The sequence below is a fragment of the Globicephala melas genome, chromosome 16 (assembly GCF_963455315.2).
Source record: "Globicephala melas chromosome 16, mGloMel1.2, whole genome shotgun sequence".
Classification (NCBI taxonomy): Eukaryota; Metazoa; Chordata; class Mammalia; order Artiodactyla; family Delphinidae; genus Globicephala; species Globicephala melas.
Genome location: NC_083329.1, coordinates 22,046,968 through 22,063,664, shown reverse-complemented (window position 1 = coordinate 22,063,664; position 16,697 = coordinate 22,046,968). Strand labels below are relative to the sequence as shown.

General features: G+C 41.4%; 1 protein-coding gene across 9 annotated transcripts in view; it reads right to left on the bottom strand.

The window, feature by feature from the left end:
* Positions 1 to 16,697, bottom strand: part of LOC115844941 (VPS10 domain-containing receptor SorCS1) — a 790,264-nt gene that overhangs the window by 131,948 nt on the left and 641,619 nt on the right. For all 9 annotated transcript variants that reach the window (XM_060285969.1, XM_060285968.1, XM_060285966.1 and 6 more), the window contains 2 exons: positions 8,228 to 8,346; positions 5,601 to 5,690 (listed from right to left, as the gene is read on the bottom strand). In XM_060285969.1, coding sequence (XP_060141952.1) covers positions 5,601 to 5,690; positions 8,228 to 8,346 — 209 coding nt within the window. The remainder of the gene's footprint in view (positions 1 to 5,600; positions 5,691 to 8,227; positions 8,347 to 16,697) is intronic.

Sequence of the window (16,697 nt, the reverse complement as noted above, 5' to 3'; positions counted from 1 at the left end):
GGAATAAAAATAAAGTCTAGATCTGATGGAGACATAGCTTGGAGGCAGAGGATAAGCCAATCTCGGAAAAATAGGCTCAAAAGGTGGAGAGAGATGGTCCAAATTCTATGATAGTCTTTGGGTCTCTGAATGTGGATATCTAAGGAGCCTGCCCACCCGTAAACTTGTTTAGTTAGAGAGGACAGTAGAGCAAAGTGATGAAAAGAATGGTCTTTGAAAGAAAACTACTTGAGTTCAAATCCCAGCTCTGTCATTCAGCTGTGCGAACGGAACTTTGTGCCTCAGGATTTCCACCTGCAAACCAGAGATAACAGTATGCCCTTCGTGGAGTTGTGAGGATTCAATCAGTTAGTAAGTGTTAAGCATTTAACCACAGTGCCTGGTGTTAGCATCTGCTCCATACATGCTAGCTATTTTCTGTTAAGCAAACCCTAAATCCCCTTTGATTAAGCAAGGTTGATTTGGCCTTTCTGTTCATTGCAAATATTAGGGTGCTAACTAATACACTTAACAAAAAGTGGTTCATCCAAGTGTTTTGTTTCTTTCTAATCGAGGGAATTAACTGTGGAAACTAGTCCAAAGGCCATTCATCCACTGAGGGCCAAACCTTCTATGGCCCCCCATTTCCTATAGGACAAAGATCAAAGTCCTTACCCTACCATTCAGAACCCTTAAACAACTACTCCCAATTCATGTTTCCTTCCTTGTTAGCAGGATGTAGCTTCATCCCTGAATTCAAGTTTAAATATTTCAGTAACCTGGTCCCTGCATAACTGTGCCTTTGGACCCATTAAATAATCCTAGGGGCCAGAGTAAACCATCCATACTACCGCGGCCCACTCACACTTCTCCTTGGTTGGTGTAGAATGCAAAACACAAATGCATCAAGTACTTACGTCACTTAGAGAACAAGTAACAGAGCAAAAACAGATTAAATGGTCATGGCTAGATAAGGGCCAAGGGCAGATCTCTCTATATATATAATCTAATTACACTGAAGAGACTGTTTACAAACCTTGAGGATATGGGGAGGGGGAAGGGTAAGCTGTGACAAAGTAAGAGAGAGGCATGGACATATATACACTACCAAACGTAAGGTAGATCGCTAGTGGGAAGCAGCCTCATAGCACAGGGAGATCAGCTCCGTGCTTTGTGACCGCCTGGAGGGGTGGGATAGGGAGGGTGGGAGGGAGGGAGACGCAAGAGGGAAGAGACATGGAAACATATGTATAACTGATTCACTTTGTTATAAAGCAGAAACTAACACACCATTGTAAAGCAATTATACTCCAATAAAGATGTAAAAATAAAAAAAAAATTTAAAAACTAGGTTGGTCTTAAATACTGTAACTGAAACGTCTGACATATTTAAATGCCATCTTTCCTTTCTCTTCGTGCCTACACGCGCCTGTATCAGAAAAATATGTTATTTCACCCAAAATGGCACTTTATGTAGAAAGCTTATACTGAGATACAAAATTTTAGACCAAGAAGTGAACTCTGAGATGTTCTACAGCACTTCCCAACATCTGTTCCATAGGACACCACTATTGTTCGATTTTAATAGATTTTTTTTTTGCATGGATCCTTTTGTAAAACGTTTTGATTCATGCTAACTATACAGCTTTCTTGCTCACAGGACATCCTAGAGCCTTTAACGTATCAGCGAGCTTCTGTTAGTCTCTAGGCAAGGAGCATGGAATGGAGTTTCTTTCTTTTTTTAAACTCACAATCATAGAACCAAATTTTCGCGAAGCATCTCTAAGGGCATTTTATTGAGTAATGAGTTTGAGAAAATATTATTGTGAATCTAAGCTCTGTATTTTAAAAATTTAAAAAAAAAAAAAGAGAGAAATTGACAAACCAGCCCAACGTTCAAAGCAGGGGAATGACAGATCTAGGTCTGGAATTAGGGTCTCTCGCTGTGAATCAAGCAGCCTTTTCATCACCCACCCCAGTTCACATCGATCTTCTCCAACACAGACAACTAGATCCATACTAATATTACCTTACTTTTATAGTGTATCTGTCCTCCAAAATGCTCAAAGCACTTTCATATGTGTTGCCTCATTTATCTCACTTGAGTAGCTCAGAATGAGTTCCAAGTACGGTAAGGGAGGAAAACTGTCACTAGGTCTCCCTGTCTGGAGGGCCTCACACTCTTAATGGTAACAGCAATACTAAAATCTCCCCACCTCCCTCTCTGGTCATCTTTACCATTATATTAATTTTTTTTAATACAGCTCAGGGTAACCTCAGTCTTTCAAGAGTTGAAACAATGGCAGGGGATGATTAAAGAAAATTTGAGCATGTAAGTGCAGGTTTGTCTCAGTTCCTTTGGTGAGCACGAAGCTTTGTTCCTTTCCAGCTGCAGCAGCCCTGCTTTGATAGAGGGTCCTGAAATAATGCATCTTTGCCATGGATCACTCCACCCAGGCTGGGGCTTCTCTTTGAAGGTGTAATGGGATTGTAATGAGGCATCTCATTGCCTTAAATAATAAACACCCACTTGGACCAAATAGTACATTCATTCGCTGTAGTGGTTCCGATTTTTCTGGGGACAAGCTAAATTAATCACCCCATTCTACCCTTGGACCTCAGATGAGGCTGACTAATGGAACCTGCTCATCTGGGAGAGTGTGGGAGGGGCCAGACAGCCAATTCAGGCTCAGACTAAAACTCTTCCTTCCAGATTGGCAAGATGCCACTGGGGGCAGCTGTCAACAGTGATTGGCGTGATGGCTATGAACAAGCAACGCACAGTATGTGTTTCCCAACACTCCAGCCAAGGGGCCAAGTGGTTTCTTTGTTCTAAAATACCATTCTGAGGCTGCACAGATCAATGGGACTTTTTCTCTGGATGCTCCTCAGTATATAAAAATTTGCGTGCTGCTCCCTTTTAGTAATAGAATCTATTAATTTATTTAGAGAGTAGAAAAGTGTACTACAACGAAAAATTTGGGGTGGGTGCTGCTCCCTTTTAGTAATAGAATCTATTAATTTATTTAGAGAGTAGAAAAGTGTAATACAAGGAATGCCAGTTTGGGAGTCAGGAGACTCAAGTTCTAGCCTCAAATCTGCAGCAAGAAGCATCTGGTTTGGCTGAAACTTATTCCACTCAAAAAGTATATTCCCAAGAGTAAGTAAGCATGAGATGAGTGGCTCGAAACTGCTGTTTCCTGATGTGGTCCCAATTCCCACATGTCTCTTGAACAGGAGCGTCTCACTGCATTGAGTATGTTCTTGTTTTTAAAGGTGAAAATCTTGCAAGCCAACTCCTTCATTTATTGGTCAAAGACAGCAATTTATTTCAGTGCTCAAGTGAAAAAAAACAAAACAACAAAACAAAGCAAAACAACCACCAGCTCTGTTAGACTTACCAAGGTAACATGATCATCTCCCTCATGGACCTCCCTAAAAGATTATCAAGGGTAATTTTAACAACACTCCATTTTTCTTTTACATACTGACTTTACCCAATTCTCATCTAAGGCACAACTCCAATGCTGTGTTTGTCTTTTTGGAAAATGTTTTAGGCCAAATCAAGAGCAAGGAGCAGTTAAACATACACAGGCATAGGCATATAGTTCTGGGCAATTACCACTGTCATCAATCTCTTAGCAGCTGAAAAAAATAACTACTAATATGGAAATAGTTCTTTGCAGTTAATAGTGTAATTTAATGTGTGTTATTATCTCTAATGGGCTGACGTTTACAGCTCACTTTTCACTATGCTAGGGTTAGGGGCAGAGTGATGGCCAAGGACGAGAATTCTGCCTGGAGAAGCCACTGTCTCTCCTGGGAGAGGAGACCTGCAGCGCCCTTGTGCTATATCTATCACTGATTCCCTGGGCAGGTAGCTGATGTTGGTCCAAGATAGCAAACTACAAAGTCATGGATAAAAATACAAGACGAAGAGTCATGAAAACACAATTGAAAAAGCAGTTATTTATGTTCTTTGTTCAACCAAAGGTTTCAAAGCTGAGCTATGTTTAAACCTACACAGTCCCCTTCTTACAGCCACACACATCTCCCTTGTTCTGTTGATCAAGACACACCTGTCAGAATGGCCATCATCAAAAAGTCTACAAATAACAAATGTTCGGGAGGATATAGAGAAAAGAGAAGCCTCCTACACTGTTGGTGGGAATGTAAATTGGTGCAGTCACTGTTGAAAACAGTATGGCATTTCCTCAAATAACTAAACATAGAACTACTATATGATCCAGCAATTCCACTGCTGGGTATATAGCCAAAGAAAACAAAAACACTAATTCAAAAAGATAAATGCATCTGAATGTTCATAGCAGTATTATTTACAATTGCCAAGATATGGAGGCAACCAAAGTGCCTTTAGCAGATGAATGGATAAAGAAGATGTGTGTGTGTGTATGTGTGTGTGTGTGTGTGATGGAATATTAGCCATAAAAATGAATGAAATCTTGCCTTTTGTGACAACATGGATGGACCTAGGGAGTATTATGCTTAGTGAAATAAGTCAGAAAGAGAAAGACAAATCCTCTATGTTATAGCTTATATGTGGAATCTAAAAAGTAAAACAAATGAATGTATATTAAAAAAAAAACCAGACTCACAGATATAGAGAACAAACTAGTGGTTACCCGTGGGCAAAGGGAAGGGTGGAGCAGCTAGATAGAGGTATGGGATTAAGAGATATAAACTATTATGTATAAAATAAATAAGCAACAAGGATATATTGCACAGCACAGGAAAATATAACCACTATTTTGTAATCTATAAAAATATTGACTCACTATGTTGTATACCTGAAGCTAATATAATACTGTAAATCAACTATACTTCAATAAAAAATTTAAAAATAAAAACACTCACATGTCAGTGGTTGTTGCTAGAAAAAAAAAAGGCACAATACGTTAACAATTTCTGGCTACTTAAAATACATCACAGTGGCAGCAAGACCTCAAATCCACAGCTTTGAGCTCCCAAGTCAGTTTCACTTCCACTAGGTGGCGCTCCATATTAACGCAGTTCTTCAGTGTTTGTGGAGAGAGAGTCTGGGGATGTTAGCGGTTGGGAGTCTTTAACTTTTTTCTGCCACTCTTTTTAAAGGACTATGTCTTTGGGAAAGTCTAAAAAATTAGCTGTGTCTCCGAACCCTAAAGAAAACCAGTCTCGTAAGTTCCACTGGGAAAGAAAGCAAATGTCGGACGCTACATCGCCGCATCACCTCTCCATGATTAATAACAACAAAATGGTATATAGATATGTATCATACCTGTTGCACTGATACACTGTGTATCCAAAGCATAGTTTCTGTCCTACTAGAAAACCAATACATCCCACTTGAAAAGCAAAAGCACGTCAGTTATCAATTTACTCAGATGCTCCTACAGCAAGAATTCCAAAGAATTAGAAAGAGAGAGAGAGAGAGGTGGGGGAGGGAGGGATGGACCACTGAGAGAGAAAGAAGGATAAGGAGGTTGGCAAAAAGGAAAGTAAAGAAGTGAACTTGAGAAACAGAGATGGGGGATGAAAAGAAATAAATAACTACGAGAGACTGAAAGAGTCCTTGGGAAAAAGAGTAGACACTGAAATAGAGAAATTGATTCAGGCCATACCTTGGGCAAAGCATATTTGGGCAGCTTCATTTGGGCAAACGCATTCCTTCGGTAGGAAACGTAGTAGTGTGGCCGTCCTCCTGATGTCAGCTGGAGCGTAAACATAAAGGGTGTAAGAAGAGCTACTACGACAGTTACAGGTCACAGAAGGACAGCCCCTGAATGCAAGGGGGTAGCTGCCAACACAACAGCGTAAGTGAGTATTGTGGGCCAGTGTAAAGAATTGGCATTCAGTTCAAAAACAACTTAGACAGTGTATGTGATTTCAGAGGCCCAAAGTGAACCCACTGCACAAAAATACAATTCTTCAATTTGCCCTGCGGTGCAGAAGTCAGGAGACATTTTTAGCAATTTTTTTTTTTTAATAATACAAGCCTTAGGGTATATTGGATCTGTGTCCCTCAGCAGCCCAGCCATCTAGCCCCAAGACTTTGACCACACAAACAGGTCCCTGTGCCAGATGAGAAGGGAATGGTCCAGGTCACAAGGTGGCAGAACAGGAGCGCCCATCTCGGCACTGAATTCCAGTTCTGTGCAGTCACACTGCTGGCTGTGAGCATGTCCCACACACAGCAGTGCTGCTGATGTGTTAGACGAAAATCCAAGCCAGGATCGTGGTTCAAAATCATTCTAGACCTCAACCTCCCAGAAGAGAACAAATGGTGAGCTACCTCCCCCAGGTCTGCCCAGAATGTACAGCCCAAAGAACCCTGTGAGTCTGAGGGAGGGTGAAAAGTGCTGTGGTCTCCAATTCAGCTGAGCACCACGAGGTGCAGGCTGTGAGCAGTGCACTGCCACTCTCTTTCTCCTTTGGAGCCACTCTTTTTTCCCCAGCTTTATTGAGATATTATTGACATATAGCACATGCAAGTTTAAAGTGTACAATATGATGATTTGATATGCATATATTGTGAAATGATTACCTCATATAAGGTTAGTTAACACCTCCATCCTTTTACTTAATTAAGATTTTGTGTCTGTGTGATAAAATTTCAGATCTATTCTCATAACAACTTTCAAGTATATAATACAGTATAGCCACTATGCTGTTTATTACTTATACATCATATAGCTGGACATGTACCCCCTTTGACTGGCATCTCCCCATATCCCTAGCCCCCAGTCCCTGAAAACCACCTTTTTACTCTCAGTTTCTATGAATTCCTGTTGCTACTCTTAACCCATGTAAACATCTGGACTTTGAAGTCATCTGGAATTTGCATACTCAGAATGTCAACAAATGCTCTGGGTGAATTTTCACCAGACACGTAAAAATGTGACTAGAAAGTTATATTCACCATGACGTGGCCAGACCACCTCTTGGTCCTAGTGTCGGGTTATATGTTCATAGTGGCCTGGGTAGAAAATATATAAAACTCTAAATGCACAATTGATTTTCATTTGTGAGTCATATATGTGGATTATAAACTGTTACTAGAAAACAGGAAAGGTCCCTGGAAGCAACACTGATAGAGAAACGATTTATACATAGAACCAATATGGGTAACCATTTCCCATTTTAATGTCACTTGATAATTTGATGCTGAAGTTATCAGAGTGCTCATTATTCATTTTCCTAGAGGAAAAGGAAGTGTGTGTGTGTGTGTGTGTGTGTGTGTGTGTAACTGTGAACTACTTTAAAAGTACATAGGCTGATAGTAAGGAATTTGAACACTTACTTCCCAATACATGGGATTAAATATTCTAAATTATGATTTCTTGTCCAAGTAAACATACTAGTATCTAGAATGTCTCAATCACAGTGAAATTGTAGATTTATTTATATATATAAACTATTTAGCTATTGTACCTTTGTCAATTTTAACATGGAAAGCAGTGAAGGAATTTTTAAATGTTTTGTCCAAACAAGCCTAAATTTGTCCTTAAATGTGAAAAGAAACAAAGCATTCTTGTTCCTTCTCTCTTCTAACCACTCCTGAACCCTCAGCTTCTCAAGCTGTTTCTCACTCTTGCAGAGGTGAGAAACCTGTCTGAATGCATCTCATCTAAATTCTCTTGACCCTGATCTCAGTCGTGCCTGTAAACAACAGAGGCTGATCGTGCTCTATCGGCTCTGCCTCTCACCACCTCCAGGCACCCCACATTGACAAGTCCTCCAGACACCACCCCAAGGAAGGAATTACTATTCTGTTAGTATAGAAGCTTCAAAATGGTAATGTTCCTTTTGTTAAAAAAATAATGCCTTGGTGGGGGGGGGCAGGGTAAGCTGGGACGCAGTGAGAGAGTGGCATGGACATATATACACTACCAAATGTAAAATCGAGAGCTAGTGGGAAGCAGCCGCATAGCACAGGGAGATCTGCTCGGTGCTTTGTGACCACCTAGAGGGGTGGGATAGGGAGGGTGGGAGGGAGACGCAAGAGGGAGGAGATATGGGGATATATGTACACATACAGCTGATTCACTTTGTTATACAGCAGAAACTAACACACCATTGTAAAGCAATTATACTCCAATAAAGATGTTAAAAAATAATAATAATAATGCTTTTTTTTCCTTCTTTATTGCTTTTCAGGGAGTGTAAGCAGGCAAAGGGGCTGCATTAGGGACAGAAGCAGGGAAGGGAAATGTCTTTGACACAATCAATGGAAGTGGATCTTTCATACCTGAACAAACACATAATCATCCTGGACAATCAAAGAGTCTGGGTCAATGTAGCCTGGGAAAGGTTTGTTTCTGCTGGCCTCTGTGCAGTTCTGCATTCCGCAGGTTAGGTATTGTGAATCTGAAATAAACGAGGGTGGGGTGATATACACACAGCATGTTAGAGTCAGAGTGGACATCTTCTACCTTTCTTGCTGTCTTCAAGCCTTTCCACAAACCTCACATTCTCTATTCACTACATTACTGTTACTATTGTCGTTAAAAGTATTATCAGTATTATTTTACTCACTTGCTGTCAACATCACCATCACTATTTCCCAGTGCCTCCACCAACTCTTGTCATCCTAGAATATTAAATTCCTGTTAATTAAATTTTTTCCTTCCAAACCCAAATGAAAATATTTTCAAAAGCTGGCAATAATACTTGTGCCTTCTTAGTTATTTTTTCTCATTTATAGGCTTCACCTCCACACTTCGACCTTTGGTAAACTGGGAAACACACACATATGTGCAATCATCAATCACCTCACGCTAGAAGTGCTGTTGTTATAAACAATAAGGTGCTATGTGAAGATGAAGGTTTTTCTTCTATTACTAATTGGAAATAAAACAGAATTGAGAGGAGATTCCCAACTCAAAAACTTTGCCCTCATTTTATAGGTGAGTAAACTAAGACCCTGCATCTCACCTGAGACTATAGCAGGTGATAAACATATCAGTAATAACAATAGATTTGATCCCTGTTGCTGGAAGTATATTGTATGAGGGAGGCTGTCACTGTTTTTCAACCACAACTATTCTGCCCTCTCTATGAATCAGATGTCACTTAAAAGTCCCTTTGCCTCCTTGCACTTAGAATAAATTCAAACCCTCTACCACCACTGCTTCAACTGCCCCTCATGCTAGTCTCTTCTCTCCCTGTGACTCTTCTATTCTAAACTGCAATATGTTCAGGAATTTGGCCAAACTTTCTACCACTACATTTGTATTCTCTCTGCCTAAACTGCTTCTCCCCAGGATGTTCCCCAAAGAAGGTCTAGATTTCAGCTTACTGTTACTTCTGAGCGTTTTCCATGATTACTTTCGATAACACTCCATCCTGTTAATTCCCTTCATGGAATTTATCACAATCTAAAGTCGCCTTGCTCATGATTTATTTCTGCCCCTCTCCCTGTTAGAATACAAGCTCCATGAAGACAGAGACCTCTTTTGTCTTTGTTGTTCCCTCCTAGACCTCCAGATTCTAATACTGTTCCAGGCACATAGTACGTAATAAATAAATATTCCTTGGAACATACCACTTTACTGGAATATATCTTTTTGAATGAAAAAGGAAGTTATTTTACCTTTTTTTTGGTGCTTAATGAGTGGGTAGGTTTAATTTTAGGACATCAAAGATGTATGAAGAAATCCACTCTTCCAAATGAAGAACTCAGGACATGATTATTTACATGAAATGGGGGGTAGGCAATTGCATGTTGAGTTGGATATTAGGATTCACTAATTGACTTCCCTGAAGGAAATTTCTAGCACTACTTTTACTGAAGAACTTGGGTAAACCTGTATTCTACAAGGAGTGCCGCTAGGGGGCGGCATGCATATTTGCTCCAACTGACCAATGGCTGACGTAGCTGCTGATAAGCTCTAAGGAGAGGGAAGGAGAGCTTTATCTACAATCTTCCTTTATCCACAATCTTCCTTTATCCCGCTGCCATGTGTGGTGATGGGTATAGCGCTCAAGTATTTTAACCCATCTAGTCCTCCAAAGAGAAACTAAAGAAAAGCCTTTCAGGCTTCCCTGGTGGCGCAGTGGTTGGGAGTCCGCCTGCCAATGCAGGGGACACGGGTTCGTGCCCCGGTCTGGGAGGATCCCGCATGCCGCGGAGCGGCTGGGCCAGTAAGCCATGGCCGCTGAGCCTGCGCTCCGCAACGGGAGAGGCCGCAACGGTGAGAGGCCAGCGTACCGGAAAAAAAAAAAAAAAAGAAAAAGAAAAGCCTTTTATACTCCCTTCCCTATCTCCTTTCTTAGACATTCTTATAGTTTCATTTTAGGGCATAACTCATGATCTTTCTCCCTGAAGAGAATTTCTGGGACTCATCCCTTCCCAGAACAGTTCTCCCCGTGCCACACAAAATCTGCACCTCACAATGTCACACTCCATCAGACCCTTCTACAGCTTTAGTTGACTTCTGTTTTTCAAAAGGCAACTCAGGGTCATAGAAATGGAGACTGGCATCTGTGAGACCTGGGCTTGAGTTCTGGTGTGGTCATAGCTGCATAATTCAAAGGAAATTATCTTCCCGCGTCTTGCTACCTTCATCTATTAAATGAGGATGCCAATGTCAACTATCTTGTAGTTTGGCTCTAAGGATTTACTGAAATAACATATATGATAAATGCTTTGAAACTCAAAGTTGTACAAATGTCAGTTGTTACTATCAACTATAATGTTCCTATTTTCTCTTTTGCTTCTTTTCACAGTGATTAGATCAGTTTGGGGCACACAGTTTGTCCTTAAGGAAACTGAATTTGAGTATTACAGTTATATTTCACTATCAGGTACTATCAGTGACCTATCCAATGCTCATTCCTCCCTGCCTCTTTGCCAGAAAAGCCAGTCCTGGACCTGGTGGCTCATCTTTCTTCCACATGAATCAGAAGCTCTGATGTGCAGGGAATAATCCTCTTGAGTCTATGCCCACTCTACTTGCCATCATTTGCTTTAGGGAAAGCCATTTAAACCAGTTCTAGTAAATAAGAAGTGAAAGAGATCTTTTAAGGGGCTACAGGGAGGCACAGCACAGAAGACCTTCTTCTGCTAGCATACAACACTGAGTCAACATGATGCGTGGGACTGCTCTAGCCTTCTTGTGCATGGAGGAGTCTTAGAGTTAAACTTACACAATGAGTATGATGAAGAGGTGGAAGAGACCTGTTCCCTGATGACATCATAGAGGTACTGATTATACTGAACCCAGGGTTGCCCTGTCTCTGTGCTTCTTGTTATGTGAGATAATGAATGAAAACAATTTGAATCAAGGGTTCAGAATTAGGAAGTCTCAGGCTTCAATTTACTAATACAACTTCCAGTTAGAATTTCTCAGACTGCCACCCCATGAGGACTTCTTGATGAATACACAGTGCTTGTTTTATCTATAATGGTGTCTAATAGTTTCTTTCTTAAGACCTCAACTTCCCCTTCAAAGGTCCCTGAGCAAGAATAAGATGGAAAATATAAACTTTTCACATTTATAACTCAACAATACAAAAATTATGAATCTGAGGGATCTGGGGAGAAATTAAAAGAACAGGGAAACTAATATTTGTTGAACATCTATGTGCCAAGTACTCTAAAGCATGTTCACACTTATTTGGTACATTTAATCTTCACAATACTATAGAGTATAATTTATCAACTGACTTTGCAGATAAAGAGAATGAAACTCCAAGAGATTATAGAAATGGCGGTTAGTACATATAGTACCGTATAACCGTATAGTACGTGGTTTCAAACGGGGTTGGTTGGCCTCCAAGTCTGGTTTATTTCCGCTATGCTGCATAGTGGAAATAATGCAACCAATTGGTTGGGGCCAATTTTTGTTAAGCATGTGTTTTGGCTTCCAAGTATAAATGGATATACCTAGATTAAAAAAAAAAAAAAAAGCCTGTCCGTTTGTATTTTTGTGCAGGGTCATCTGGCAATATGGATCAACATCTTTTCGGGTTCATTTCTGAGAATTCGACTTGAAGAAATAATTAATGATCTATGCCAAGATTTATCTACTTTGATATTCATCATAGTGTTGTTTATAATTTAAAAAAATAAGAGAAAACAAAAAGGCCAACAATTGAGGAACAACTAAATAGACTGTGGCACATGCATAGTTTGCTATTAAAATTCTGCCTTTAGACTATATGTGAGGAATTACAGAAATGCTTAATGCATTTTATATAAAAATAGCTTACCAATTAATAATGCTGTATCAATGTTAATATCTTAGCTTTGAGAAAGAGAACATGGTTGTATAAGACGTTAACATTAGGAGAAGCCGGGTAAAGCTGCACTATCTTGGTAACTTCTCTGTTTATCTAAATTTATTCCAAAATAAAAGTTTTTAAAAAGTAGGTTACCAAAATAGGTGCATATGGACACGATTTTGTGCAAGTGGTATATATATAGATGTCTACATATGTATGTTTACATGGGGAAAATGAATAAAAGTTATATATGTGATGTCAACACTTGCGTAGAGGCAGTGATGTGAGAGGCAGACAACCTGTGTCAAATCTTTGGTCAGCACCTCTCAGCCCGGGAAAGGGGCCAGGGGTCATGGTGGGCTTGTGGGATCCTGCTTGCAAGAATTAGAGAACTGTCTCTAATTCCTTTGCTTGTTCTCTCTCTCTTCACTCCCCGTGCCACATACTGAGGCAGAGCTGTGCAATGAGCCGTTCTTGAGCTGAGAATTACAAAATGTACAACCGATGGACCCAAGAAAAGCCCCAGGAAGAGGTCTTGAAACCACGTCTTTCCTGCAGAGGTTCAAAGTGACATTTGCAAGCTGAAGGGGAACTGATCAATTCCCAGTGGCCTGCCTGTGGTAAACTGCTCCTGGTTTGTTCTCCTTCCCCTCCTAATGGAAACAGAAAGAAACTGGCGCCAGCACTTCACATTGAGGGACCAATCATTCTTATTCCCCTTGGGGCTTGCTGTAACAACATTAAGCATGATGAACTCTTTCCATATTCAATTCGGGTGAGTTTATGATGCAATTTCATAGGAAGTGTCTTGTAATTTGGCATTAATTAACATCAATTAATGTAGGCAGCTGCTAGACTTTAGAATTAATTTCATTACTTTTCCCACACAGATGTTTTCCTTGCCACAGGTAATTAGGACACTGTGCGGCTCTTTTTAAGCATCTCGCTCTCTGCAACAGCTGCTGCTTGGAACAATGCAATTCCCATGCCCCCTGCGCTGCTCTAAGGAAGGGAAGCTGCTTTTTAAAGGCCAGGCTTGGAGCAGGGGAACAAGGGTTTAAATGCAGGCTTAGCTTGGTAAACCTAAGCAAGTCACTTTACTTCTCAAATCTGTAAAATGGGAATAAACAGGAGCCATCCTGCCAGCGGTTATAAGGACTTAAAACCTCGGTCGGGAAATGTGTTCAGTCCTGTGTCTGGCTGGACTGTGCTCACGTAGTGGGAGCTGTGGCTGTGATCGAAGCACCCCCTCTTTCATCACCAGTACTGCTCACTGTGTCTCAAGGGAACCAACTGGGAAGCACTACAGACATTTCCACCTGAGACAATAGGCTTCCTTTATATTCATGCTTTGGTTTGGGTTAATTTTTTTAAGTAATTTTTTAAAACACCATGAAAAGTATTCTCCCGGTGTAATTAATAGCTAATAAATATTCTATGCAGGCAGTGTGAGGTAGTGGTTGGGGCAGAACTGGAAACTAACTCGGGCTGTGAGATGACACAGAAGTCACCTTGGTGCCCAGCACACAGGGCAGCCCGCCTGCAGCCAGATTGTTGTGCAGGGTCTCCCTCCCGTTGGAGTGAAGGGCTGGGTCCGAGCTCTTTCTCTCTTGTGTTATGTGACTCTGAGAAGGTCATTTACCAAACTAGGCTTCAGACTTTTTCTCTATAAAACGTGGGTTATTAGAATTTTAGGATCAAAGGAGGATGTTAAAATCAGAATACTGACTTTCAGATCTGAAGGTCTTTACCATCCTTTACCCACTGAAACCTCTTCCCTTCTCACTCTCGCCCAAGGGAACAAAGCTCTGTGATGTTGCTGGGAAGTCTGTGTCTCTGGGGCTTCCGCTCTTTTTAAACAGCACGTGCATTCCTGGCTGACACCCTGTGTTCATTCAGAGAGCTCCCCTGGTTTGAACTGCCTTTTCCTTTCCTGTGATCCTATCCAAATACTTCCTGGGCCCTTCTGTGGAGTTTTTCCTGAGGCTTGGGCAGACCTCTCCCTTCCCACAATGGCTCCATTGATAGCGACAGCAGCATTAACCTCCAAAACAACCAGAGCAACCTCTCCTCTGAGTCAGGAACTGTGCTGAATGGACCCCATGCTTTTTCTCTTCTAAACTTCGGAGACAATCCAGAATAAGGTACTTTTTACAGGTAAAGAACTCCAGACTTAGGGATGATACTTGAACATTGAAAAAGCTGAATTTTAAATAAAACCATAAACTACGCTGGCAAGCATGAGCACTTTAAAGCTCTCTCCCATCCCCCGTTAATTTTCAACTTTGAAGCAGAACAGTTTCTAAAGCCCATAATCTGTATATAAATTTTTATCTTGTTCTTTCTACTGTCCTATTATTTGGTTTGGAACATTCCTATTACATATTTGCACCCAACACACACTCACTCTCACACACACACACACACACACACACACGTGTGTGTACACATGTATCAACAAGCTTGTGCTCATAGAAACTTCATTGCCGTCAGGGGTCTAGAGCACTCTGTGGCACGTACCAGTTAGAAACTGAGATCTTCAAAAGTGAGACTCCAGCCTTGACCCCTGAAAGACTATATTGAGGACAAGAAGTTTCTGTGAAAATTATAAACTTAGATCAAATGTTCTCCTTTGGCATGATAAGCTTGTGGCATTGCTTTCTTCTAGGCAATCTCTTGATTTTGGCCCAGTATAACTTTCTAAGTGTTGTCTTGTATTGATAGCCTTTGGACACTCAGGAGGCCACGATTACTACAGGGAAAGTTCTGGAATTACACATTTTTTGCCAAGCATGGGGCTAGGAATTGGGGACATGAGAGAGGACAGGAGGGCAAAATAATTTAGTAGAAATACAGAAAGTCCTTCACCAAGGACGATGCGGTGGGGTGAGTGTATCCTAGGAGGAGTGCAGGTTCTGTGGGTCCCCAGGTGAGGGGCATCTGACCTTCAAACCTCTCCACGGATGGTTTACTCTGTGTCAGGACTTATCCTGCGACTCTGCATTTATTTTACTTTGCATCAAAGGGAGGTGTAGACCCGTTGTGCCCTCGTGGCCTATAGAACACCTGAATATAGAGACTATTTTACTATTGACTCTCACTCACAGAGGGACAGTTACCTGTGCAGGGCTGAGGGTGGGGACACCCAGGGAAGGCTGCGTGGAAGAGCTGAGAAAAGCCTGGAAGCTGCTTGGAGCAGTGACAAGCGGGACACATCATTCCAGAAAGCAAGAGCACTGGGCCAGAGCACGGGGGCACGAGAGAGGATGGGAGACGGACTTGGGGAATGTCAGTCACCTCTTCTGTGAGAAAGTCACACTAGAACTCCAGTTTATGCCAAGAAAAGACACGAAGTTATCTGCAAGGTCACACCCAGCCATGAAAAACCGAGAAGCATGTTTGTTCCAGTAACTTTCCAAATTGAGTTTACAAAGAAAGGAGTGGGAGACGGAGAGACAGAGACAGGGAAACGGACAAATAGTAGGAAAGAAAGAAAATAGGAATCCAAGTGGAAAGGAGGGAGGGAGGGAAGGAAGGGAGGAAGAAATGAAAGCAGTTTTGTGCATGGGGGAGAAAATACACAGCATGTATTCTCCAGGGCTTTCTGTGGGAGAGGGACGTACGCTATTTACTTAGATGTGTTCATGTGTTATATGATGAACGCCAGGACAGAGGGTCAGTTCAAGGGACAGCCTCTGAGACACGTGGGTATATCCAAACCACTATTTCTTCACTTACTAACTTTCTATTTTCATCACACTCGATACTGAATATCATATTTGGAACATGATAAATAATAAAGATCAATAAGACATGATCCTTGCCTTCCATAGTGAAATAAACAGAAGGAGATGACACACCTGTCTGTCTTCTCTATATTCCAGCTACACCTCAGCCATGCCAAACATGCCCATACTCCGTATCCTTCACACGTGATGTTCCATCTGTCTGCAATGCTCTTCCACCCAGCAGACCCAGCTCTTTCCCTTACTTCCATAAGGACTTGGCTGAAACACCAAATGCCACCTTATCAGAGATTCTGTGACAGCAGCCCCTGCCCCGCCCCGTCACTTTTCATCTAGACTCTGCTTTGTTTTGCTTCCTAGAACATACCATCACCTGGCACTATGCATCTGTTTATAACCTGTCTCCCCTAACCAGAAGGTTAAGCTCTATGAGAGTCAGGCCTTTGCAACATCCCTTACTATCCTTCGTTCATGCCTAGAAGGGCAGCTGGCCTAGCACAGATGTCCAACAATGCTTTTCAAATGAATGGATAATAAATAGGTCTGCAGTGAACCAGACCTGGCTTCAAATTTTAGCCTGCGGCAATGGCAAAAATATTTAGCCACTGTAAGCCTCATTTTCCTCATAATTAACGTGAGGAAAATAATCACAGGTCCTACCTCCAAGAGTTGTTGCAAGCAGTGCAGCAGCGCCAGCCAAATAATAGGAATATAATGCACGGTCCTAGCATCTGTGTTGCTTGAGAA